Source organism: Petaurus breviceps, unplaced genomic scaffold (assembly GCF_028583685.1).
Source record: "Petaurus breviceps papuanus isolate PSGF00001 unplaced genomic scaffold, PetGlider_PUasm1.0 64, whole genome shotgun sequence".
NCBI lineage: Eukaryota > Metazoa > Chordata > Mammalia > Diprotodontia > Petauridae > Petaurus > Petaurus breviceps.
This window is the reverse complement of record NW_027186428.1, coordinates 7820531-7846701: the sequence shown is the minus strand read 5'-3', so window position 1 is coordinate 7846701 and position 26171 is coordinate 7820531. Positions and strand designations below refer to the sequence as shown.

General features: G+C 41.2%; 1 protein-coding gene across 2 annotated transcripts in view; it reads left to right on the top strand.

Moving 5' to 3' along the window:
• Nucleotides 1-26171, top strand: part of PDLIM4 (PDZ and LIM domain 4) — a 109886-nt gene that overhangs the window by 38888 nt on the left and 44827 nt on the right. For both annotated transcript variants that reach the window (XM_069103869.1, XM_069103868.1), the window contains exon 3: nt 23356-23440. In XM_069103869.1, the coding sequence (XP_068959970.1) occupies nt 23356-23440 (85 nt within the window). The remainder of the gene's footprint in view (nt 1-23355; nt 23441-26171) is intronic.

Here is a 26171-nt window from a genome sequence, read left to right as displayed (position 1 = left end):
GTACCAACCCAGACCCAATGAAAAATATTATTACTGTAATACCAACCAAACCAAACACCCCACTGAGCCTGCTAGAACCAGCACCAAACCTCCCCATTTACTCCAACCACTCACTGGGTAGGAACAAACACACCCTAGAATTCCTCTTGGTCAAGTTCTTGTTTCACTTACCTTGAGTACTTGGACTGAACCAGATACAAAGTGGTCTGTACCACCAGATGCCAGTATGCAACCTAGGACTGGTGCGGGGAGGGGAGAAGGAATTGCTCCCAGAGTCTAGGTCCCTTTGGAGTCTGGGGGGGGGGGGGAGCAGGAAGGGTATTAACCAAAATTGGGGATATTTTGGGTTCCAAATACTGCCTTTGCTGTTGACTCACAAAATGTAGATAGACAAGTCATTCCGCTTTCTGGGCCTCAGGACAACACAGTACAGTGAAAAGAGGGACTGACTTGGGAGTCCAAGAACCTGAGTTTAAATCCCACCTGATATCTAGTAACTGTGTGACCTTGGGCCTCAGTTTCTTCATCTGAAAAATGAAACAATTAGACTTAGATGGGACTTCTATTTCCAAATCTATGATCCTATGAATCTATCATTTTGCCTGCCTTACAGGAATGTCATAAGGACCCAATGAGAAGACTGTAAGTATATGGAAGCACTTCAGAAGAGTCATGCCTTATGTATTTGGTAGAGGCCCAATTCTTTTTCATTCAACAAACATTTATGAAGTGTCTACAATCTTTCCAACTCCGTTATTATTAATTTTCCCATCATGGGACAGATACTCAATATGAGGATCAAGAATATGTCCAGAGAAAGAGGATGGGATAGATAGGGGTATGGTACCTTGCCCCTACCACCACCATGCTTCTTTTGTCCTTAAAAACCAAGGTCTCGTCTAGGTATCATAAACTTCCAGTCTGTCCATCTACCAGCCAAGCCTGCCAAGGTCCTCCCAACCTGAGAAGGACTAGCAAAAGAAAGTACCATCCTGAAAGCAGGCCATGTGGGGAGAGCAGTGAAGAAAAAAGATAATGATCAGGAGAAGATAGAATCAGGCTGTCCACACTGAGCTCTCCAGACATTGACATCATCAATAGACCAGGTCTATTGGAGTCTTCTTTTTTTTTTTTGGAAGTTGGGAACAAAGTCTTCTGTAACAATGTTATTGATATTAAGGGATGTTCTGTAATCATCTGGGGGATACTGGGAAACTTTCTCTCATAAGCACAAATAATATTGAACATCACAGATTTAGTCTGCCTCCCTAGAAAGGCAGATCATAGTGAATGAGTTTCTTATCCATTTATCTATTAGTATAAGTCTGTTATAGCAGCAGGAGAAGGACTCTAGAAGGTAGGCTTAAGTTTCCCAAGCAGCGATAGGTTGCAGCCATAACTGGTGGCATCTGATTAAACCTTATTATCTAGCTTGTCTGGGCTAGCCTGGTGGGTCTTGATTGTTTTTCATGACCTGACATTTTCAGGAAAGCAGCAAAGTTTTTCAACCACTTCCTGCCAACAAACCCCAATACCCTATGTTCAACTTCATGCTCTCCTTTGGAAAAGATAAAGAAAGAGCCTCAGCCTGGAGGAGCTCCCAGTCTAGTTGAGGAAACAAAATATAACCACAGGCAACATAGACTGAATAAGGCAAGTTAATACTTGATGATTTTATCGGCTTGCATTAGTCAAGAGTTCAGAGAAGAGAGAAATTATTACTGGCTAGAGTAATGAGAGAAGACTTCGCATCAGAGGTAGAAACTAGAGGGTGCATCTTGAAGTATGGGTAGGAACTGGAGACATAGTAGGAGAGAGAAAGAGCATTCTAGATGGTAGGAACTATTCAGGCTAAAAAGTGGAAGTGGGAATGAGCCCAGAATATGTATGAGGAAGAGAAAAGTCAAGCCTGACTAGAGCAAAGGGTGTGGGAAGGGGAGGAAGAAACAATAAGCTCTTGAAGCAGGTTGAAGCTAGATTGTGGAAGGTGACGAATGGCAGCTCATGGTGTTTAGACTTAAGTCTTTAGGCACTATGGAACCAAGTTGAGCAGAAGGGAACCATCCTTAAAGAGGCATTTTAGGAAGATAATTCTGGAAATGGTGTGAAGGATGAGGGGAGAAACTGGAGTCAGGGAGAACAATCAAGAGACTTTTAACAATAACACAGGAGAAAGGAAGGGTATGAGGACCTGAACTAGGAGACGAATGGAGGGATGAGGTAACATACGGAAATGAATAATGAGAAAGACCAGGGAATCAGATGGTTGACTGAAGTTCCGAGTTAGAGTCATGAAAAAAATAGTATTACTTTTGACAGAGACAAAGGGAAGGTAGGAGACAATGCCTTCCTAGTGTTTGAGGTGCAGAAGTGAGAGTGAAGATTTGGTTTTAGGTGATCTTTCTCCCAGGGCTTGTGGGGAGGGGGGGTCCATTAGGAAGGGCTAAAGCTTGATACTTAAATCCACATTTGGAAGGATTATTCTTTTAACAGAGAAGGCAAGCACTGGAAAAGACACCAGTTTGTGGTACACAATCATTCCCAGGGCCCGAAAAGCCATGACCAGCACCTTTTCTTAATATTTATTTTTAATTAATTTTGCTTTCATTTTCATCTACCAATGTAAGTATGCATTAGTATAAATAGAAGCAAAAGAAAGACAAGAACAATTTAGCAATAATAAATGAGTATAAATATAACCATACACTTTGATTAATTTACTAGTTCTTTCTTTTTTTAATTTTATTTTTTATTCTAAACTTGACAAAAGCAGAAAAGGAAAAGTGAATTACACCAGCAGCCAGGAATGTGTACCATGCTTGCTTCCCTCTCCAAGTACATGATAAATTCAGCATGTTATTTTCAAAGCTGTCCTGTTTGTCAGTGTTTCCTACTAACCATTCATTCTCCTGTTCTCTTCTGAGTATTTTTAAAATACTTCAATGACCAAGTACCAATTATTAAAGGAAGCACTCTGTGTATATTGACTCAAACAAGGAAGTAACAAAGTATCCATTGTAGTCTATAGAAACGTTCTTCCTCTGTTAATGTTTTCATTACACAGCTGTGTTCTATTTATATTGTTCCTATGATTCTTTCTTCCCTCTTCATTGCTTCAGGTGAGTTTTCCCATTTTCCTTTAAATTATTCACATTTGTCATTTCTTTAACTTATTGCTGCATTTTGTTTTGACACAACGGACACTTCCCAACCCAAATAACCTTTCCTGAAAACAATTAAACAAAATTGCTTAATGGCAAGATTGAGGCTGATAGTACACGTCACTTTCCATTTTTGCTACTTACTGATTGTTAGCAGGAAGGATGTGTGTTTTAATTTTGATAGCAGTGGTATCAACATTGTCTACTGTACTTGACCCATACATACTTCGTTACCTTGTAGTGTTGACTTTATTTCCAGACTAGTAGTCAGTGTGCATATTGTTTTTTATCCTGTTTTCTTCATTCTGCATCACATCAGATATCTTCATGTATTTCTCTTAATTCTTCATATTCAATATTTTTTGTGGCACAGTAATATTCCATTCTATTTTTATAACATAATTCATTAGCATTTACTCCACTGATTGTTGGTTACTATCTGTGTCAGTTTTTTGCTCTGCAATTACAAATAGTGATGGAAGGAATATTTTTTGTATAGGTAGGTCATATATGTGTGTGTATATACATACATACATATATGTGTATGTGTATATAAAATTCCATATAGGTTAGAGACTATGTTTTTGCTAACAGTGAACTCCCAAGCACCTTCTCTGCAAATCAGACTCTTAGAGAGTTATACAGAGCCCTGAGGTGCTAAGAGATATTCCCAGGTAATATAGTTAGTATGTATCAGAAGTGGTGCTTGAACCCAGATCAATCTCCCAGCTTTCAAGGCTAGTTCTCTATTCAGTAAGCCATACTTCATCTTATATAATTCTATAGAGCTCTTCAAAGAGATTGGAACAAATTACAACTCCACCAGCAATATTCAGGCATAAGTTTTTCTGAAGTCATATTGGCATTGAATTTTATTACTATTTCTCTTTATTTCTTGACCTTTTATTCATATTTAGTTCAGTTCAAATCAACAAGCACTAAGGATCCACCGTGTCCAAGGTATGATGCTGTGTATGAGGGTTAGGTACTGAAATGGACCAGCCACTGTGCCTAAAACGCTTATACTCAACTGAGAGGATTCAACATATAAAAGATAAATAAATAAAAGGTCATAATGATGATGATGATGATGGTGGTGGGGTAAGAGGAAACGCACCTAGGCTGAGCCATGAAGGAAGTTAAGGATACTGAGAAGCAGAGATGAAGAAATCAATTCCAGGAACTTGAGGTAGTCTGTGCAAAAGCCTGGAAGGGAGATGGAAATGGTAGACTCCGTGATTTTGGGAAACAGCTAATTAGCCAGTTTGACTGGAATGGAGAGTGGTTGCTAGAGACATAGTATCAGCTAAAACCGGAAAGATAGGTGGCTTCTTGTTTATTCTACTGTGTTATGGAAATGCTTGTTGTTAAATTTTATACTGTCATCCATAGGGAGACACTGAAGACTTTCGAGCAGGGTAGTGACATGGTCACACCTCAGATGTGTTCCTTTGGAAGATGTTTGTGGCAACTGTGTGGAGAATGAATTGGAGAGGACAGTGTCTAAAAGGGGGAGACGACTTAAGAAGCCCAGCAGAGGGCCCTGAACTGGGGTAGTGGCCATGTCGACTGAGAAAAAGGGAAGGATACGAGAGAAGTTATAGAGGTGTAATAAATCTCATTTGCCACTTGAATGAATAGAAGAGGTTAGACATGAGAACAGTCAAGCCTAACTTCCTAGGTTGCTTCATACTTATGGAAAAGCTTCTTGTGTTTCTCCATTACAAATAACGTTAGTTCTTGATTTCAGATAAATTCTTTTTATCACGTTAAGGAAAAATCTTTAATGCATGTTATATTTTGTCAAATGCTTTTGCTGCATCTTTTGATATCATTCTATCCTTTTGATTATTGAGGTGATCACAGAATCACAGAGATGGAAACCATCTCCAACCTAATGACCTCAGAAACCATTGAAGCTATTCTATAGCTGAATAGGAATCCTGTTTTCAAAATAACATGGTCATCTATACTTTGTTAGAAGACCTCTAATAGTGGGGTGGGCCAGACAGAAACCTCATACCCTCAGAGGTAACCCACTCCACCTTTGACTCACTTTAATTGTTAGGAAGTGTTTTCTGACATCAAACCTAATTTGGCCTCTAGCAGTTTCTTTACTCATTGCTCCTAAATTTGGTCTCTGTTGCCAAGATCTGATCCCTCTTCTGTATAGCAGCATTTCAAATGATTGAGAAGAACTATCATGTCTGGTGCTCTCTCTCTCTCTCTCTCTCTCTCTCTCTCTCTCTCTCTCTCTCTCTTTCTCTCTCTCTCTCTTTCTCTCTCTCTCTCTCTCTCTTTCTCTCTCTTTCTCTCTCTCTCCATGTATGTACGTGTGTGTGTGTGTATATGGGGTGGGGGAAGAATGAGAGAGAGAGAAAGAGTGATCTTCTCTTTTCAGTCTATACATCATCCAAAGAACCAAGTTCCTTCAATTGATCCTCATATGACATGATCTTGCGGCTGTCCACCATCCTGATTGCCTTCTTGGATGTCCCCCACCTTGTCAATGTCCCAGCACCGAAATTTTTATCCAGTTGTTTCATTCACTTCCAATTCTTCACGACCCCATTTTGGGGTTTTCTTGGCAAAGATACTGGAGTTGTTTGCCATTTCCTTCTCCAGGTCATTTTACAAATGAGGCAAACAGAATTAAGTGACTTGTCCAGGGTCATACACAGCATTTGAGGCCAAATTTGAGCTTAGGAAAATGAATCTTCCTGATTCCAAGCAAAGTGCTCCATCCACTGCACCTCAGCATTGAAAACAATACTCCAAATGTGTTCTGATCAGGTCAGAGGCCACCAAGACTATCATCTCCCCAGTCCTAGACAATATGCCTCTCTGGGAAACCCAAGATCACAGCTTTTTAAAAGGCTGTTATGCTGTTCATTCATATTGAGCTGAAATCTACTAAAGTTCCAGATCTTTTCCAAATGAACTGACAGAAAGAGAAACAGAGACAGAGAGAATAAGTATTCATTAAGTTCCTACAAAACGTCAGGTAATGGGCTAAACACTTTACTAATACCATATCATTTGATCCTCACAACAACTCTAGGAAGTAGGTACTATTATTCTCCCCATTTTACAGCTGAAGAAACTAAGACAAATAAAGATTAAATGACTTGCCCAGGGTCATCCAAGTAGTAAGTGTCTGAGGTTGGATCTGAACTCAGTTCTTCTTGACTTCATGTCTAACACCCTATCCACTGTGCCACCTAGCTGCCTTTAGTCATATTTCCATCATTTTGTAGCAGTGAAGTTTTTTTTCAATTCAAGTCTAAGACTTTACATGTATCCCTGTTAAAGTCCATTCTAATAAATTCGGTCCTATGTTCCAGCCTGCCAGGATCTTTTTGGATCCTGATTTGTCTTCCAGTATGTTGACTGTCTCTCCAACTTTGAGTCATCTGAAAATTTGATAAGCACACCTCTATGAGTCCTTTTTATAAATATTAAATAGCACAAGGCAGCCTAACATAGGTCCTTGGGGATTTCCATTGAAAAAATCCTGCCATGCTGACATCCAACCTTTAATGACTAGTATAAGTCAGGCCATTGATTCAATTTTGAATCTGTTTAATTGCATTATCATCCAGCTCACAGATGTGTAATTTCCCCACAAGAATAACATAAGAAACTTTATCAAACCAATGCTTAAATCTAGGCCAACTATGTTTCCAACAACACCCCTACCAACCCATCTCCAAGTCCATCAAAAAAATGAAAAGGGATTTGTCTTCCTTGACCTGTTCTGGATGAACATCTGGTGTGATCATTGCTGCCTTTTCTAAGTGTTCATTAATCATTCTCTTAAAAATCCATCCCAAGATCTTGCTGCCATTTATTTTGCTAATTTCTGGCACCTTTTAAGAAATAATGAGTCAGTATTTGACCATGTTGGCATCCATAGGGGATGATACCAAGATGGTGATATTCTGAAAATCACTTGCTTCTCCATGGGGAAGGGGAGGAGAGAGGAACAATGGGGAGATAGGATACTACCTCTCCTCAGGGATGCCATTCCATGAAGAGAAGACTCAAGCCCCCAGAAATTTCCATGAAGAGCAGCAAAATTTCAGTTGTGCCCAAGGTGCTATAGATAAGTGTTGGGCTCAGAGTCTGAGTATTTCAGTTTAATTGTAGCTCTATATCTTACTAATTGTGTGACCTTGGTTAAGTCTCTTAAACTGTCTGAGTCTCAGGTTCCTCATCCTCAAAATTAAGTAGTTGGGCTAGGTAATCTCTTTCAGTTAGGCAAGCCCATATATTCATAAGACATGTCAAATATCTCCTAATTTGTGCATTACTTCCCTAGACAATATCACAGGAACATATGACTCCAGGGTTGGAAGGGATTGAAGCTATCTAGCTGAAACCCTTATTTGCAGATCAAGAAAGAGAGAAAGGTCCAGAGATATTAAAAGACCTGCCCAAGATCACATAAATAGCAAAGGGCAGATGGGATTCCAATCCAAGTTCTCAGCTCCCACATCCAGGGCTCTTTCTGTTGTATCATTCGGATGCATTGGGTTTGGCTTGAACTGGATTTGAGCTTCCCCCCAGCTAAAGTGAGGATGGGTGGTCTGCCTTGACTCTTTTCACCCCACCCCACCCAGCAAAACAAAGCAAAATAACATGTTGGCTAAGACTTTTGGAATTTCTGATGGCACTTTTTCCTAAAGTAGGGCAAGTGGGAGAAACTGTCCATTACATCTCACTGTTCCATTCTGTCTTTGTGACTTTGTGAGCACTTCCTGTTTTGTGCCCTTTCTCCATGAAATAGCTCTATTCAGTCATTGGTAGCTTCTAACTATGAGATGAATACTGTTTTTCCAGTTGTTTGGGGAAGAATGAATGAGGATTTGTGCCAGGGGGCATCACCTCGAAGGTCTGGGAAATGCCACTCAGTCTTCCCAGCTATTGGACACCACATTTAAGTCAGCCTCAAGACCCCCCACACCCACTCCGAGATCTTTGCTTTCTAAAATTGAAAAAAAAAAGTGACCAAACACCAAACCTAAGCCTGTACAGAAAACAAAGGTCCCACAGCCAGGGTTTGCTAATTATTCCCAACTCTATCTATGGCCACCTCTGCAGGTAGGTTTTTTTTTCCCCATTTCTTCCATATTTCTCCACATCAATCTTTGTCCACAAAAGGCACTCATTCCTTAACTAATTCTACATTTAAGGATCCTCAGTGTACCTAAATCAGAATTTAAGTAACCTGAGTTAATAATCTCCACAACCTCCAATGATAAATAACTCCACCAAAGTTTAAGTGAGTAAAGAGGTGGAGAAAACATATTTCTGGAGACCTATCCTTCTTTCTGTGGTGTCCTAAACATGTTGACCTGTGTTTATGTGGTACAATAGGCAGGAAAAGACCTGGACCTAGTCCTGATGGCCACATCTTCATACCCAAGGTCTAGTTTTCACAAAACTGCTAGTTTAGCAAATCTACATTTTGTTTTATTTGTTCAGTATACTCTCTGCAATTTCTACCCACTGACAAGGCTCAAATGGAATCCATTTAGAATGATAGAGGCCCATTGGAAAATCAAGTGACCACCATTTTGTTTCTTCATGGCAGACAGGGCTACAAACTGAATTTGAAATGTTTCTGGATATCCTACCCTCCATGTCCAAAATTTGGACTGCACTTGGTCTTCAGATTTTATCAGAGAGCAACACCTCAGCTACAGGAAACACCTTGCTCTTTTGGGCCAAAGTCTGCTGTTTATATTGTCTTTTGGTTCATTAAATGAGTAAAGTGAAAATTCAGATGTTCTAGAGTCAAAGATGAGAGGAAGTGGTACACAGGGAAAGGTGTTGATAGTCTGAACAAATTTTGATTTTTCTCTATAGGCCTATTCAGCAGAAGGGGGAGAGAGGATCCTGCCCTATAAGAAAATGACACTGTCCCATGGCCCAACCCACATTTGATCATATATTTTTTTCTTTTTTTAAAATAAGTTTTTATTGATATCTTATTTTTTTATGTCACTGTAGTTTTTTCCCATTTCCCCTTTCTTTCTTTCCCAGAAAAACATTCCATATAACAAATAGTAGTTTTTGAAGGAAAAAAAAAGAGGAAAAATCTGCATAACTAGTCAATACATTGAAAAAGCCCCAAATCACGTGCAATATCTGTGAACTTCTCATTTCCACAATTGGGTAGGTTGGGCTCTGGCCATTTTTCAGGGATAATCAGGCATTCTAGCTATGTTGGAATGTTACTGCTTGCCCTTGGTGAAATGCCCTGTTTCTGTTGTTCCTTGGGATGTACAGATGGCGATTTCCTGATCTGTGATCTAGAGGTATTTCAGGCTCTTTAGTCTGGATAAAAACTACCAAAGAATCACAGAGTTGGCAGAATATTAGGCAACAATTAATCTAATCCATTGTTTCTCCTGTCACCTCCCAAGTTGCCCATTTTCCATCCAGTGTACCACTCTGAAGAATCGATCGGGTAGCATTTACTAGCATTTTACCCAGAACCTGGCATGGAGAAGAACCCACATTCTTGGTCACTCACAGATGACTAGAATATTGAATAATCCAACTAAACATGAGAGATAGGCAACATATGGACCTGACTGATTTGTGGAGGCCTCACATCTTTGCCAAAAATTTCTGGGAAAACATAATTTCTTTCTAACCTTCTTAAGCAATTTTCCCCACACAGACAGCTGTGGCTTGAGCTGCCTTAGGGTGGATTGAGAGGGAAGTTTCTGACTTGGTATCTCTCCTTTGTTAGTTAGTCACATAGCATGTGAACACCTAACCTGGGATCAGTTTCTTTCTTTCATGCTAATTTGTAGGCATGTCCCACTGGGACTTTGGGCTGAGAAAAGCAGGTCAGAAAAATACAGCCTTGTGGATTCAGTTTCAGCAATGTCTGTATCACCAGGGACCACCAAATGGGTTCCCCACCTTTTTCCCCAGGAAAAGGAGGGTGCCCTTTGAGGGGCAGTGTGACATAGAGAGTAGAGCAATATACTTAAAGTCAGGAAGTCTAGCTTTGAATCCCTCCTCAGCTGTGTGGTAGTATCTTATCCTGACTCTAAGTCCAGTAACATGGCCAAGCTAATGACTAAAGAAATCCAGAAACTCAGTTTGTTATTTGGGTATGTGCCTCAACCTTCTTGCAAGATTTGGATCTGTAAGACAGCTTGCATTTTTTTCTTTTGGCTTAACAACACTGAAGTATCTTCCAGATCATTCTGAGATGTAGGAGAAGAATTATGGGAAACACAAGTAGTACTCACATACACTGACAGCCATTCTGGTGAGAGGGAAGAAGGAAATATGCATTTATTAAGTGACTATTATGTGCCAGGCATAGCCCTAAAGACTTTACAAATATTATCTCACTTGATCTTCACCACAGCCCTGGAACTAAGTGTTGTTATGCTCCCCATTTTACAGTTGAGGAAACTGAGGCAGGTAAAGGTTAAATATCTTGACCAGGATCACACAGCTGTTATTTGTCTGAGGCTAGATTTGAACTCAGATCTTCCTGACTCCAGGTCCAGTGGTCTATCCACTGACCCATCTAACTTAGTGCCTTTTTTTCTTTTAACTTTAACTTTAAATATTAGCCCTTGAATACCACATTTGGACAGTATCAACTACCTGTAAGATGAAGGACTCCCTCAGAGTCCTCTATATTACAGATGTCACTGAGACTAGATATTTTCTCATATTTAGTGAATAGTTGATTACTACTCACTAAAAGGTGAAAATAATTGTGGTTTTAGTTGTTGTTTTTGGTTTTTGTTCCCCCTCTTTCTTCAAATGAAGACTGATGTAGAGGTAATTCCTGTTCACATGGGGGTTGGATGAGGTAGATGACCTTCCAACTCTAAGACCCTTCCTACCTCCCACAATTTCTGGGCATTCCTGCCTCCAGTCAACACCTTGTTCGTTGAGATGGGTCTGATGCTGGCCTCACTACAACTGTTGCTATACCCTTTGAGGGTCGATCCATTATTTCTTTATCCTCTAATATTGCTGTCTCAAGACCTCTGGTCCATGACAAGTCCATACATGCATCTGGGTACCCACTCACTCACTTGCTTTTAAAATTAGCCTTTTGACTCAGTCTATTCAAATCTCTCACTCCCACCTACAACCATTTCCTTAATTCTTTTTCCAGGGCTTCCTCATTCTTTTCTTTGAGTTTCTTTTAGTGTGGGTAAGACCTTCAATTATTTCTTTCTCTCATTGTCTCCTCACCCCTTTACCTCAGAATTCATCACTCCCTTTTCTTAACTTTAGGGTCTGCCCTGAGAACACTAGAAGTCCTATCTCTTCCTGATTATACTGGAGTGAAGTGGATGGAGAGGCCAGATTATAGGTATATGTGAGTGTTTACCATTGTTGTTGTGGAATTATAGAGCTAGAAGAGGCCTCAGAAGTTATCTAAGTTAGTGGTATAAAATCCAAATAAAAATGGATCCCTGCTGATTGCATTTTGACTTAGAAAACCACAAACTGACATTATCTATGTTGTATTGTATTTTTATTTATTTTGTGAAACCTTTCCCAATTACAGTTTAATTTGGTTGAGGTGACACACACAGGAGTTTTTCTGGTCCAAGGGCAGTAAGTTTGACACCTCTATCTAAATGATCATTTTATAGATGAGGAAACTGAGACCCAGAGATAGGAAGTGACTTATCCAAGGTTGCATGGAAAGAGGAAAAATGTGAATTTGAACCCAGGCCTTCGGACTCCAAACTAGCGCTCCAGGCTGCAGTTATGTGTGGTTGTAGGAACTGCCAGACGAGCAGCTTTAACTTTCATATTCTAATGAACTTTTAATAAATGTACTGTGAGAAGATTATCTGAGAATTCATTTAATTCAGTTTTTTTTTTAAATTTTACTGATTTTTTTGTTTTTACATCATTTTCATTCAAAATAAATCTCTCCCTTTCTTCTATCTGCTGAATGAGAGAAGTGAAAACTTCTCAGACTATACTCTAAAATCTAGCAAGCCTTTTCGTGGGAAGCAGGCCCAAGTTCTCCTTCACAGGAAACCACATGATTTACAAGGACTCAAAACTCAGAGTGGTAGGGAGTCACCCCTCTCCTCAGTGACACCTCAGCATAAGATATGCTAAACAAAGACACAAGTGCTTTCTCAACTGTACATTGGGTGGTCTACTGTTTCTTGTTCTGGTACTTGAGGTAGAATGCCGGCCTTAGATTGTGCACCTGACTTCCAGCCAATGGAAGAAAAAGGTCAGAAGAGGGGTGGGGGAGAATTCCAAGTTAGGGCTTTATAACTTCGCCATTTCCTTTTGTAAATTGTTTCTCCTTCCTGACTATTTGTCAGAAGGGGGCTTGCCCTTTCTCAAGATTGTAATAAACCATTCTTTTCTGTTTCCTACCTTAAGAAGCCTCTGTGTGTTATTTGGGTAAGGATCTCTGTTGCACACAGTTTTGGAGTGCACACACTGGCAAGTCATCCTTTGTTATTACAAAGAATAATTTTTAAAAATCACCCAACACATCAGATCTATCTGATACTCCATGCAGTATTCTGAACCCAGAATCCTTCACCTCTGTGAAGAAGAGATGAAGGAGCATTTTCTCATCTGTTCTCCAGGATCAAACTTGGTGTAAATTCTCTCAAAGGACTTCCTTGGCATTATTTCCACCATAGGACTCTCCCAAGCCCAAACACCATTGTTAGGCAAAGCAAGAGGCTACGCTAGAAATTCCTCACGTTTGAAAAACAGTCAAATCTCTAGCTCTGCCTTGCAGGAAGATTTCATTAATGAGGTTGATATTGCTCATTAGAATTCAGGTTTTTTTTCCGCCTTCCTTCTATAGTATCTTGCCATCTCTGGGAAGGTAGTAGGAAGCTTTGCACTGTTCCCTGCCCTCTGTTGGCTCAGGTCGACATACCTCACACTGCCTTCCCCTCTGAACCTGACTCCCCGCCATTCAGCTCCAAAAGCCTCCTGAAAAGCAGTGTTTTCATTGCCAGTAGATCGAAGCAGTCAGTAAGCAAGCATTTATTAAGAACTTACTATGTGCCAGGCTCTGTGCTAAGTGCTGGGGACAGAAATACAAGCAGAACGAAAGAAAAGATGGTCCCTGCCCTCAAGGCGCTTACATTCTAATGGAGAGCGACAATACATAAAAGAAGCTAAAAGCTCTGCTGTGACAGAGGCACCCTAGAGAAGTTCAGGAGTTATATTTCTCTGGCCAGATTGACCTCCTTCTAGGAGGGAGGACTGGGAGCAGGGGGGCGGGGGGGAGGGAGAGGGGGAATGGAGGATGTTTCTAAGCTGTTGATTCCAGGACTGAAGTGATCTTCTAGGATAAAGAGTTTTCTGGACCTTCTGTGACAAGAGCCGTAGCTGTTAGAAAAGACGATGTGTCATCTCTGGTATGCTCCCTCTTGCATAGACTAGCTATGATCAATATAATTCTCCTGCTGTTCTTGGTGAAAGCTCCCCTTGGGACAGCAGCAGGGTGTTCAAGCACATGTGAGCCAGTGTGGCACAGGTCACTCTATGCTGGCAGCATTGCTTGGTTTTGCCAAGGACAGGCTAGCATGATGCCTGTGTAGCTCCTGGAGAGGTTGAGGCAGTCAGTGTCTCCAGCATCTAGAGAAGAAAATCCTGCAGGATGGAGCATAGGGAAATGGACTTGTAGTCAGAGGCTCTGGCTGCAAATTTGCCTTTTTCCACTTAATTTCTCTGGGCACCAGTTACCTCCACTATAAAATGAGGTGGGGAGTGGTTGGACTAAAGAAGTTAATTTCTTTCTCTAAATCTAAAAGCCATAATGACAAAGAAAACAGGGATAGAAGAAAGTACTTTCTGATCTTCCCAGATGTGGCCATTCCCCCTGTGTACAAAGCAGGGTAGGTCTAGTCTGGTCTGGGGAGTGTGAAGGTTACATAGACAGCTGCAGCTAGCTGGGGCTGTAAGGAATGCTTGGGGGGACGGCTAGATAGTGCAGTGAATAGAGCACGGGCCCTGGAGTCAGGAGGACCTGAGCTCAAATCCAGCCTTAGACACTTAACACAAAACTAGCCATGTGACCATGGGCAAGTTACAACCCCAATTTCCCTACCTTTCCCTCTCCAAAAAGCAAAAAACAAAAAGGAATTTGGGACCCGCCTGCAGGCATACACAGGCTGTGAGGTTTTGCTCATAGCATGGTACTGAGGGCCAGAAAGGGTGATAGCCCTTCCTACCTTCTCCCCTGGTGGCCCAGGATGGTATCCACATAATGCATGGAGTGAATCATGATCCCCAGTTAAGGCCATACTGAGGGAGTTAGGCCCTGGAGTGAAGACAAACTGGTAGCTCCCACACAAACTGGCTAAAGGATTCCTTGCAACATCTCCATCCCAATTTGGTGGAAGAGATGAGCTCAAGACAGGCCAAGAAGACTGAGTTAGCTCAGGAAGGGATAGGCCTCTGGCCCTCACAGTCTCCTGCTAGCTGTCACATACCCCATCATCCACACAACTGTTTCTGTGTTGCACCCTGAGAAGGGAAAACACAAACCAGAATTTTGTTTTTTTGATGAGAAACCCTAAATCAGAAAGAGCAATCCAGTGGAATTGTAACCAGATGGGGATGCTTGATGTAAAGTACTGTGGAGGCTTGTATGTAAGCTGTTTTCCTAACTGTACTTTTAAGAAATAACCTGCTGAAAGACTATGTTCCAGTCCTCATGGAAAGAGGTGGTGATTTAAACTTTTTAATTATCCAGGTTTAATGTATGTGCCCCAAGCCTGGGTTTTCTGGCTTGGTGGTGAGTAAATCCATACTGGTGAGAATGAGCCTATACTGGGAACTGTGAGCAAACCAGCTGGCCGGGAGCCAAGGAGGCCTAAAAGGGCAGAGAGGAAAGCAAGGTTAGAGAGATAGGTTGGAGCTGACCGAGGATGCAACATCCCCACCCATAATCCACAAGGCAGGAATCAGTCTAAATTAGAAAGGAGAGATAAAACTAGAGTGTTATTTGGGTAATGATTTCCATATATCTGAGCTTAATGTCTTCCAACTTGAGACATGCATCTGAAAACAATTTTCTTCCTCAGAGCCAGAAAATTAAATCTTTCTACCAGAAATAGACAAGTAGACAGGCTTTCTTATCACTTAATAAGAGGGAAAATTAGGGACCTTGTTGTCTATGGTGTTAACCTGGGGGTAGCTGGGTGGGCTGGGGGCTTTAGAACTTCCCTTTGGGGCTTTCCTCCAGTGTTTGCTTCTGTGGGGATAAGCCTCACCGAGGTTCCCCAAAGGACACAGGCAGAGCTCAACCTGGAGGTCCTCAAACTCCAACACAGAGGGGTTGGACTGCCTAGGTCCTGCCATCCCTTTGTGAAACACGTCCTTCCCAGGTACCTTCACTAAGTCTCTACCTCTGCTAATTGAGACTGATCTCATCCATGAACATTAGCTAAGTGTGCCCAGAAAAAGGCCATGCACATAAGGAGAGAAAGGAGAGCAAAGTGAGCATAAGCTAAAGTCCAGGGAGCAGGAGGTCTTGGTGGGGCTACAGGAATGCTGTAAGTAAGGTATGGGAATGGTTCTGAACCAATCAGAGAGCAGAGAGCAGTCTGGAGTAGGTGAGGCAGATGGGGAAGAGGCAAGATCAGTTAAGAATGGTAGGTTAGGACTGATCCACAAAGCACGACAACCATGTCTGGATCTGTGAGAACTTAGGGATTTTCATGAATCAGGGGCTGAAATCTGAACAAATCTCAAGGTGATTTCTTATACAAAGTTTAGTGAGAAAAGAGTGGAATGGCATAAGGAAGCCTACCCTGCTGGATAAAACTCCTTCAGGCCAGATTCGCCCAAGGTCTAAAACACATTTCCAAATTCCCTTATTACTTATGGATTGAGGACATCAGACACTCCTACTGACTCTGAGCTACTTACTCCAAGTATGAAAGACTCCTGGGCCCCCTCAAAGCAGAGCTGGGCCACCCCTCAACGTCACTCAGGATTCAACCTGTTTACTAATCCTTTCTGTTATTGGAAACTTTTCTAAACTATATTTGGTATTTGGTTTCTAAGGAAAGACAGGAATTTCACAATGTCCTGTTTCCTATCTGGACCCAGAGCAAACATCAAATGATTTTGGTGAAGAGTTTGCCATTTACTGAAACTTTGACTTCATTAGTATAGGGAATTCCCAAAGTGAGGAACTTTTTTCTACCAAAGCAGGTCAGCATATCTCAGGATTAAGTGACTTGCCCAAGATCACATAGTAAGTGTCAAGTGTCTGAAGCTGGATTTGAGCTCAGGTCCTCCTGACTCCTGGGCCAGTGCTCTATTCACTGCGACACCTAGCTGCCCTTGTAATTATAGTCTTAAAGAGTTGCCTAGACCCTGGAAAGATTCAATGACATGCACAGGGTCACACAGACAGTGTGTGTCAGAGGCAGAACTTGAACTCAGGTCTTCCTGGCTCCAAGGCCTGGTTTCTATCTACTATACCATGCTGGCACCCCTAAAGAGTTCCAATAAAAAGTCATTATATCTTGCTGATTACAGCTGAGAGAGGGAGAATGAAAGAGCATTCAGGTAGAAAATCTGCAGGATTCCTGGACACAGTCCCCTCCCCACTTGGATGATGATGATGATGATGATTGTTGATGTTAAGTCATTTTTCAGTCGTGTCTAACTCTTTTGACTCTTTTTTTTCTTGACAGAAATACTAGAGTGGTTTTCTATTTGCTTCTCCAGCTCATTTTACAGATAAATAAACTGAGGCAAAAAGTGTTAAATGACTTGCCCAGAGTCACACAGCTAGAAAGTGTCTAAGGCCAGATGAACTCAGGAAGATGAGTCACTGTGCCACCTAGCTGCTCTGCAAAGATGATAGTAATAATAGCCAGCATTTGTATAGAGTTTTTAAGTTTAGCAAAGCACTGTATATGTATATGTTATCTCATTTGAACCTCACAACAACTCTGCAAAGTACATGATACTATAACCACCACCATCCATTTTATAGAAGGGGAAACTGAGGCTTGCTCAGGGTCACCCAGCTAGTAAGTATCTGAGGTGGGATCTGAGCTCAGGTCTTTCTCACTCTTAACTATGATCAGGTCCAACTCTACCTGTGATCTTATAGTCCCTGTCTGGTTACCTCTCTGAGTGCTGAGTTATCTCCCCCTTTTCCACAGGCCATAGCAATAATTAGGGTTCTTGAGTTCCATAGTATACATTAAAAGTTGTAAAGTGCTTGCTGAGAATAGCTCATCTCTGAGGCTCCTTCCAGCTCCAACATTCTGTAGGCTGAGCCAAGAAGAAACAAATATTTATCAAGAAACAAATATTTAAGTTCCTACTATGTACCAGGCTCTGTGCTGGGTTCTGGGTATATAAAGACTAAAGCAAAATAATCGCTTGCCTTCTAAGAGCTTGGGATGAATGTACATGTTTCCCAATGAATTCCTTTTATGGTTGAAAAAATGGTTTCCTTGTGGAAGGTCTCTGAGCCTCCAGGTGGCAAAAGAATGTATCCAAGCCAAGCTACATATATGCAGGACTCAGTCCCATTTGGCTAACCGGAATATTGATACCAAGGGTAATTTTGACACATTCCTAAAGAATGAATGAATACAAAAGCATATATTAAGTGATATCTATCAAACACTGAATGTTGTGGAAGTGAATGCTATGTATATGTCAGCCTTGGGCGGGGGGAGGGGGGGATGTTTGAGCTTGGGAAAAAGAAAGGGCTTTTTCATTTCAGCATCTCACCCACGTCTTCTCTGCCAAAGGGGACCCTGTGAAGCAAAAGCTTGACCGGGGCCATTCTCTGATACACTCTTTTTTTCCTTGGGAATTTCCAAAGCCTCCCTAAGGGTGTCCCCAGAGAGAATATTAAAGTTGAATAGTCAATAACTCTCCCAACAAAGCAGCTTAGAAAAAATGTTTCATTGATGCTTTTCTTTCTTTATTTTTACATTAATGTTACTTCCCAGTAACCTCCACCACACCCCACACCACCCACACATGCACCCTGCCTTGTAACAAAAAAACAGTTAAGAAACACAAACTGACACATTAGTGTCTATGAGAGGATGTCTCGTTTTACTGTTTGTACCAAGAGTAGGAACAAGTGTTTCATCATCATCCCTCTGGCATTTGATTGGTCATAGTCATGAAAGGCTGAATTCTGATGTTTTTCAGTCCTTAACAATGTTTATCTCCAATTATGGCATAATAAAAAGTGTACTAGAGTCTAGAGACCTGGCTTCTAGTCCCAATTCTATCACTGTGTCTGAATCTGGATTTGACCTCAGGTCTTCCCGACTCTAGTCCCAGCACTCTACTCACTGAGCTGCCTAGCTTTTGTAGTGCCCAGAACTGAACACAGTTCGGTTATAGTCTAATCAGGATTGAGTAGAACAAGACCTCCCTCATGTGGAACTCTTTTCCACGCAGTGAGATTGGTGCTGTATTAAACTTGCATTCCAACAAAAATCCTAGACTGTTCTCACAAGAACTATTGTCTAGCTGCTGTACCTCCATTTTGTATTTCTGCTGTTTATTTTTCAAATTCAAATAAAGAACTTTACATTTACCTCTGTATAGTTTCATCTCAATAGCTTCAGCTCACCATTAAAGCCTGCTGGGTTCTTTTTAGATCCCAAATCTATCTTCAAACATGTTTGCTTATCCCTCAGAGTTTTGAGTCATCTGCAAATTTAATAAGTTTGCTAGCTATGTGTCCACTCAAGTCACTGGCAAAGATGTTAATAGCCCTGAACCAAAGACATATCCCTCAGGCAATCTATGAGAAGCCTTCTTCTAAGATGACATCTAACTCATTAACAACTACTTCTATTTTTAAAAACCATCTCCTAATCCATTTGACTGTGTTATTGCCTAGGTAACTCATCTCCATCTTGTCCCCAAGTATAATATGATAGATTTGGTTACTGAAATCCAAGTAAATTACATAGTGTTCTACCCATCTATAAATCTAGTAACTATAAAAAAAGAAATTAAGTTTCTTTTTTTGCATGATCTGCTTGTGATGAAGCCGTCCTTGTTCTTAGTGATCACTGCTTCCCTTTTTAGATGCTCATTCACTACCATCACTTTAACCATACAATCTGGAATTTAATCATAATTAAAGTCAACCTCACTGGTTCACAGTTTGAAATCTCTACTTCCTTGCCCTTTTAAAATCGGAATATTTTCCATTTTCTGATCCTGAAGCACCTTTTTTATTCTACATAATATTTGAAAGCTCTTAGTGATCACACCTACCAGGTTATATCAACACCCTACAATGTATGTTATCAGAATCAGGTAACTATCATTGAAGACTATTGCCTCATTGCTTATCTTGGGTTTCAAACTCCTTTTTAACCAGTTTTGTTCTGCTTTCCCCATTCTAAAGACCATTAGTCTTAGCAGAGAAAGGAAAAGCTAAATACAAGTTGACTAGTTCTGTCTTTTCTCCCATCATCCATTGTCAGTGTTTCATGTACCCTGAGCATGTGCTTGTAGTCCTTCTTTATTTTCCTCTTTTTCCTGATGTAAGCATTTAAAAAACACATTTTGTTTGACATTACCTACCCTCAACAGTCTGAGTTCATTCTGAATCTTAGTGCTTCTGACACCATTCTCATAGGATTGTAAATACATTTTTGAAAATTCATCCATCATTATCTGCACTTATATCTTTTTAAAAAATCTACATTGATGAATTACCTCTTTACAGAATTTCCATATTTCTTCCTCTCTAGAATTGTTTTTGTTTCCATAACTAGAATTTCATTCTTGAGAATGCTCTGTCCTTTTTAGGCTGAATTCCTTATAGAATTTCAAGTCACTGGATTCTACTTATCCTTTCTCTGAATCCTTTGAAATATACCTGCTCAAAGGTGGACTTCAGAAAAACCTAGAAAGATTTATATGAACTAATGTTGAATGAAATGAGCAGATCCAGGGGAACATTGTACACAGTACAACACATTGTATGATGACTGACTTTGATAGATGTAGTTCTTCTCTGTAATGCGAAGATCTAAGTCAACTCTGTGATATCTAGTTTTGTAGATACATAGGTGGCTTTCTCCCTCCCCCTCCTTTTCAGCTTAAAACTGTTACAGCTTTGTAAGACCACAGGCAATATATTTTTACCAATCCCCATTGAGCATACTACATCTTTGGCCAACCCCATTCCTGTATTTTAAACCTTGATCCAAAAATCCAAACATTGTTCCTAACTAGCTGTTCTCTTCCCAAATCTGCCTTTCCTTTGTAAAGCCGCTCCACCTCTAATCCACAGCCAGGATCAGAATACCAAATGTGTCCTAAAGTCTTCTGTTTCTTGCTCAATACTTCATTGGCTTTAGCAGTACTTTCTTAGATCCTTCTATTGCTAATATTTGTCCTCATGTGGATTACCATGAGTGGGTTGCGGTCAGCAGGTTTTCCAAACCTTGGGATTCTCTCTACCACATCCTAGGTAAATGTGCCGTGGGAAGTCAGTTTACTTTAAGAAACATTAATTATATGCCTCCAATGTGCAAGGCACTATTAGAGAACTAGGGGGTATAAGGGAAAGTTTCTACCTTTAGGGAGCTTGTATGCAGGGGTGAGAAACCTGCAGCCTTGAGGCCACATGTGGCCTTCTAGGTCCTCAAGTATGGTCCTTTGACTGAATCCAAACTTAGATATGAAGTTTGGATTCAGTCAAAGGGCCACACTCGAGGGCCTTGAGGCCACAGATTCCCCACCCTAGTAGAGACTGGGGAGGAATACAGCTCATACACAAATGGCATAATACAAGGAAAGCTGAGGAGGCAAAGGGCATTAAGAGGGGAAGGCAATTAGAGGAGTCCTCATAAAGAAGGTAGCACCTGGGGTGAGCTTCGAAAGAAGAGAAGTATTCTGAGAGGTAGAGTACATTCCAAGCATGGGGAATGACTTGTCACTACATGGCATAAAGAGATGGTGGGTCGAGTTTAGGAACCAGCTCGTAGTCTAATTTGGCTCAAACAGAGAGGATGTGAAATAAGACTAGGTTGCAAAGGTAGGTTGGAGTCAGATCTTTGAGAGTCTTAAGTGCTGGATAAGGAGTTAGTATGTTATTCTACTGGCAATGAAAAAATAACAGACTTTTCTATTATTAACAACAGATTAATAAACAGCTGGAGAGGCTGTGTGGTGCAGTGGATAGAGAGCTGACCTTGGAGTCAGGAAGATGTGGATTCAATTCCTGCCCCTTATTTTATGAGATAATGGTTGTGTGATCCAGGGTTAGTCACTTGACCTGTTAATACTAACTCTATAAGACTGCAAGTTACTGATTTGCATTAGAAATAGAAGTACCCTACATAGATGAAATCAAAGGTCCAGAATGGAAAAAAACAAACAAACAAAAAGCTAAACCCCGATAGCTGCCTTGGAACTACCACTGAACAGGGAGCCACCAAACACCACTGCTTGGGTCTTCTTTCTTATAAGTTGATCTCTCTCCTAACAGCCCCCACAGATCTCCATCATCATCTCTTGGATCACAAATAGGTGCCTCTGCCTGAAAGGGTTCAGTTTCCTCATCTGTGTATGGCAGGAACTTCATCTGCCACTTAACTCCAAGTGCCCAGTCATCCTTCTTCCGTGTGTGTGTGTGTGTGTGTGTGTGTGTGTGACATTTTTCTCTCCAGCCTCTGTCAAGATATACCTTCTGCCTCTAGCTCTTTTTTTCTTTGTTTTTGCCTTGAAAATCTCTTCAATTTTTATTTTTAAATAAAAACATGCTCCTCTAGCCATCACCTTGGGAAGAAAAATAAACAGCAAATCCAGTTTAGTCACTCAGCATACTGTGCCCACACCTGTGCTCTCAGCCTCAGGATGACTGTCTGCAGTGGGGGAGACAGAAAGGGGAATAGACTCAGGCCTGCTCTTGTGGAGGCTAAAGTCTGGGAGGAGATAGAAGGGGGACCAGAGTTGGGAACTACCCCCAGAGGGGTAGCTTCCTGAGAGTCCCGGGGAAGCAGAGGACAAGAAGACCTAAGTCTTGTCCCTCTGGAATCTTGGAGTCTGGAGAGAGAGAGAAAAGGAAGAAATCCTAGCCCCCTGCTTGCTTTCTTTAAAAAAAAAAACCAACTATCTTTTTTTAACATTACCTTCACTCCCAAATATATCTCTATCTCTTCTCCCTTGCTAATCCTCAACTCTCCAGAGAGCCATCCCTTGTAACAAAAAGTAAAAGAAAACCAAAGAGGTAAGGAAAAAAAAGCAATTTAGGAACAAACAAGTACATCAACCAAATATGTTAGTACATGCAATATTTCACACCCAGAGTCTCTCACTATTGCAAAGAGCAGAGGGTCAGCTCTGGTAATTATAATTCCATGACATTCAATTCAGGGATTTCATTGTTGTCCTTTCTGTTTAAACTGTTCTAGTGACCATCTATGTTGTTTTCCCACTTTGGTTTACTTTCCCCTGCATTAGCTCATAAATGTCTTCCCATGCTTCTCGGCGATCTTCGTTTTTTGTTCCAGCAAAATGATAATTCCATTACATTCATATACTGCAGTTCGCTTAGCTTTGCCCAGTTGACTGCCAGGCTCTCCTTTCAAAGAGTTGTTTGCCATCTGGGAAGAAAACAGGGCTCCCACAAAAGACAAAACATGGTAGTGTGTAATCGAGGGCTGAACTATGCCGTAGACAATGACACGATGAGACATTGGGAGTACTAAGGGTTATTACTCCTCTTGTTTTTTATATTTAATTGTTTCTCTTGGTTTCTGTTTCCAATAAGAGACTAGTTTCATGATGAGAATAATGACATGGAGGGGTGGGGAAGGGGAATGCCAAATAGCTCTTTCATCCTGCCCTCTGATTTCTTAGGAAATCTAGTTCTTCTGAGATCTCAGGAATGAAGTCATCTAATTGTGCTGAAAGGGGGCTGCAGAGCCTCTGTGGTTTTCTGGTGCCTTGCCTGCATAGAATGTCTGTCTAAGTCAGTGGCACCAAGGCCACAAGTGTTTCGCATGCATCCTGACATCTTCCCCCTATGCCTCATATGATTGCCTAAATAGATTTGAACATCATTGAGCTGTGAGGACTGTGGCTTTGAGTGGATGACAAGCTTCTTGTCTTGACAATTTGATCAGGTTGGGCTTCTGGATAATACTTAGTAATTCTCCTAAATTCTTTATTGCAGAACTGAAGGGAAGGCCTGGTCGTCTAGCAATCCCGACGATGGCAAAGCACAAGCCTACAGAATCAACATAGACTCGGAGCCACAGGTATGGGATGTGGGAGTCCATCCTTCTCAGACCCAAGCCATGGGTTCATACATGGCTGTCTCCTCAGGGGTGTTTCAGCAGGTTCCCAGAGAGGACTATGAAAGGGCCAGTTGGGACTTCTCCTTGCATGCTGGAGTGGATGATAATTGCTTTTATTTTGCTAATGTTTCACATATCTTCCAGAAGTTTAGGACCTCTCCTGTTTAATGATCCGCAGACTCTAAGGAAATGTCATCATAACCTTAAACATGAGTGCTTTTTGAAAATTTCGATCAGCATCTTTTCTTTTTATATCACCTTCATTTCTGAATATACATCCCTCCCCTTTCCCCTATCCAGTAAGTCATCCCCCCCCCCCCCCCGTGTAACAAAGAATAAAAAAGAGGCAAAAAACAATTCTGCAAATTTAACCAAGACATTGATCAAATCTTACAGTATATGCAGTGGTCCATATCCATAGACCCCACCTCCCCACCTCTCTGAAAAAGGGAGGGAGAAACATTTTCTCATCTCCTCTTTAGGAAAAAACTTCATCATTATAACTGTACAACATTCAGTTTCTTTATATTGGCAGTGATCTTTGCATTTGCATTGTTGTAATTATTGTGTTTTAATTTTCTTTTTACTGGTTCTCCTTACTTCACTTTGTATTAGTTCATATAAGTCTCTCTACACTTCTCTGAATTCTTCATCATCTCTTATAGCATATATTCCATTACTTTCATGTACTATAATTTATATAATGCTAGTTTTAAGCCTGGGCTATATCCAATGTTTGTCTAGACCTCTTATAGTTCTGATGATTCTGTCCCACTAAAATCTCTTTGTGTCTGAGATAGTATCAGTGAACCCCAGCCTGCTCCCTGATTTGCCCCTAAGATATTATTGAACATTCTGTTAAGCTATCTATGTTCCCTAGAATAAAAAGTTTATGAGTTGTCTTGACTTAATGGTCAAGTAATTTGGTCAGCAGGTTTGGGATTGAGCAAAAGAACTGCCCAGGATAGGAAGAAGAACAGGGAATCAAAAGGCATCAGAGAGAAAGGGAAGGTGTCTGTTTCAACCAAAAATGGAAGCTGGAAAGAACTAAGGGTCCCTAGACAAGGTTCTCTGCTTCCTTCTTCATTCATCTTTCTCTGCCCTTCTTTTAGTCTTGGTCACTTATTGCACCATGAACAGTTCACAGGCCTTGTAGATTCTGAGTAGTGCTGGATCTGCTATTTGTCCCTCACCCAGCGGTGACAATGGACTATGTATTAAGCTGACTGGAGAACAACTGTATAAATGTCTTATCCAGTACAAAAGCTCCAGAGAGAACATTCCACAGACCCTAGAGACCCCAGTGATAAAACATTTAGGCGTGTGCCCCATGTGTCACTGACAGGCTAGAATCACCACATCAATCGAGAGCACATCAATGCTCCCATTCAACTTTCTGTCAAGATGATGCTAATAAGGACCCTGCAGTGTCTCATCTCTAGTAATAAAAAACCATTCACAGGATCACAAATTTGGTGCCTGGAAGGCACCTTAAAGGTCATCTAACCCAATTCCTTCATTTTGTTGATGAGGAAACAAAGGTACAGATTAGTTAAGTGACCTGCCCAAGATTATAAGTAGTGACAGACTTAAGATTTGAATCCGGGTCTTCTGATTGCATGGCCAGTATGGTTTCCGCTCCAACACGCTGCCTCTTGTTCCCATGGTTTGTTCTGCTTCCACCTTTGCAGGAGGCTTTTTGTGGGTATGTAAATAGGGGCAGAGGGCTAGGGGCCCTGAGGTTTCAAAAGCCCCAAGTGAGACTCTTTGTTGTATCTAAAGTTGTATGTGTCCTCATCAGACTATATTGGTAACATATGTGTGTACATGTTTATAGGCATGCTTATACACATGTATGTGGGGTGGAACATTTAAATGCCATCTGAGGCCTCCCAGCTGTTCCCAGCTGCTAGGATCTGCCCTTAACTCTGCTTTGTTATTCTTTACACATGCCATCCCCCCCTTTAAAAAAAAAGCTGCTTTCTCAATTACCCCCTTCACTTGCCCCAGGAGCACCTAAGATTAAGATCTAGTCTTTGGAAAATGCCAGGGTTCCATATTAATTTTTAAAGTCCCTGTTACATACTGCTTCATTGTTGCCTGGCTAACCACAGCCCCTCACAGCTTCTCTAAAGAAAGGGACCATTGTAAAAGAAGAATTTGGCTCAGAAATTATAACCTTTGTTGCTTTTTTCCCCCTCCCCAGATGGCAAAGTAGTCATTATTATGGGCCTCTTTATGGGACCAAGAAGAATGAGAGACCAATTTGGGGGAGGGGAGTATACCCCACTCCAAAATATTGCCCTTGGAGGAGGAGTCTATGTTTTATGTTTGGGGAAATGCTCCAGATCATTTGGGTTTCAGGCTTTCCCCCATCCCTCTCCCCCCCCCCCCCCTTCTCAATCTATTTCACCACATCAAAAAGAAAGACTGGAGCCTGGGTTCAGAAAGCCAGAGCAGTTCTGATCCCTTCCTCCCTTTCTCTACCCAGGCTGTCAGTAGGTCCCAGCATTCATCACTGACCCAGGACCCCCCAGGAGAGTTCAAGCACATTCTACACTTTCAGCCTAAGGGGGCCAGTTCTGGCACAGGCTGTGCCTTCCAGATCTCTTCCTTTTGTCTTAAGCAGATACTGATAATGCTTGAGGCCAAGAAAAACTGGCCCTCCCTCCCTCCTTCCCTCCTTCCTTCC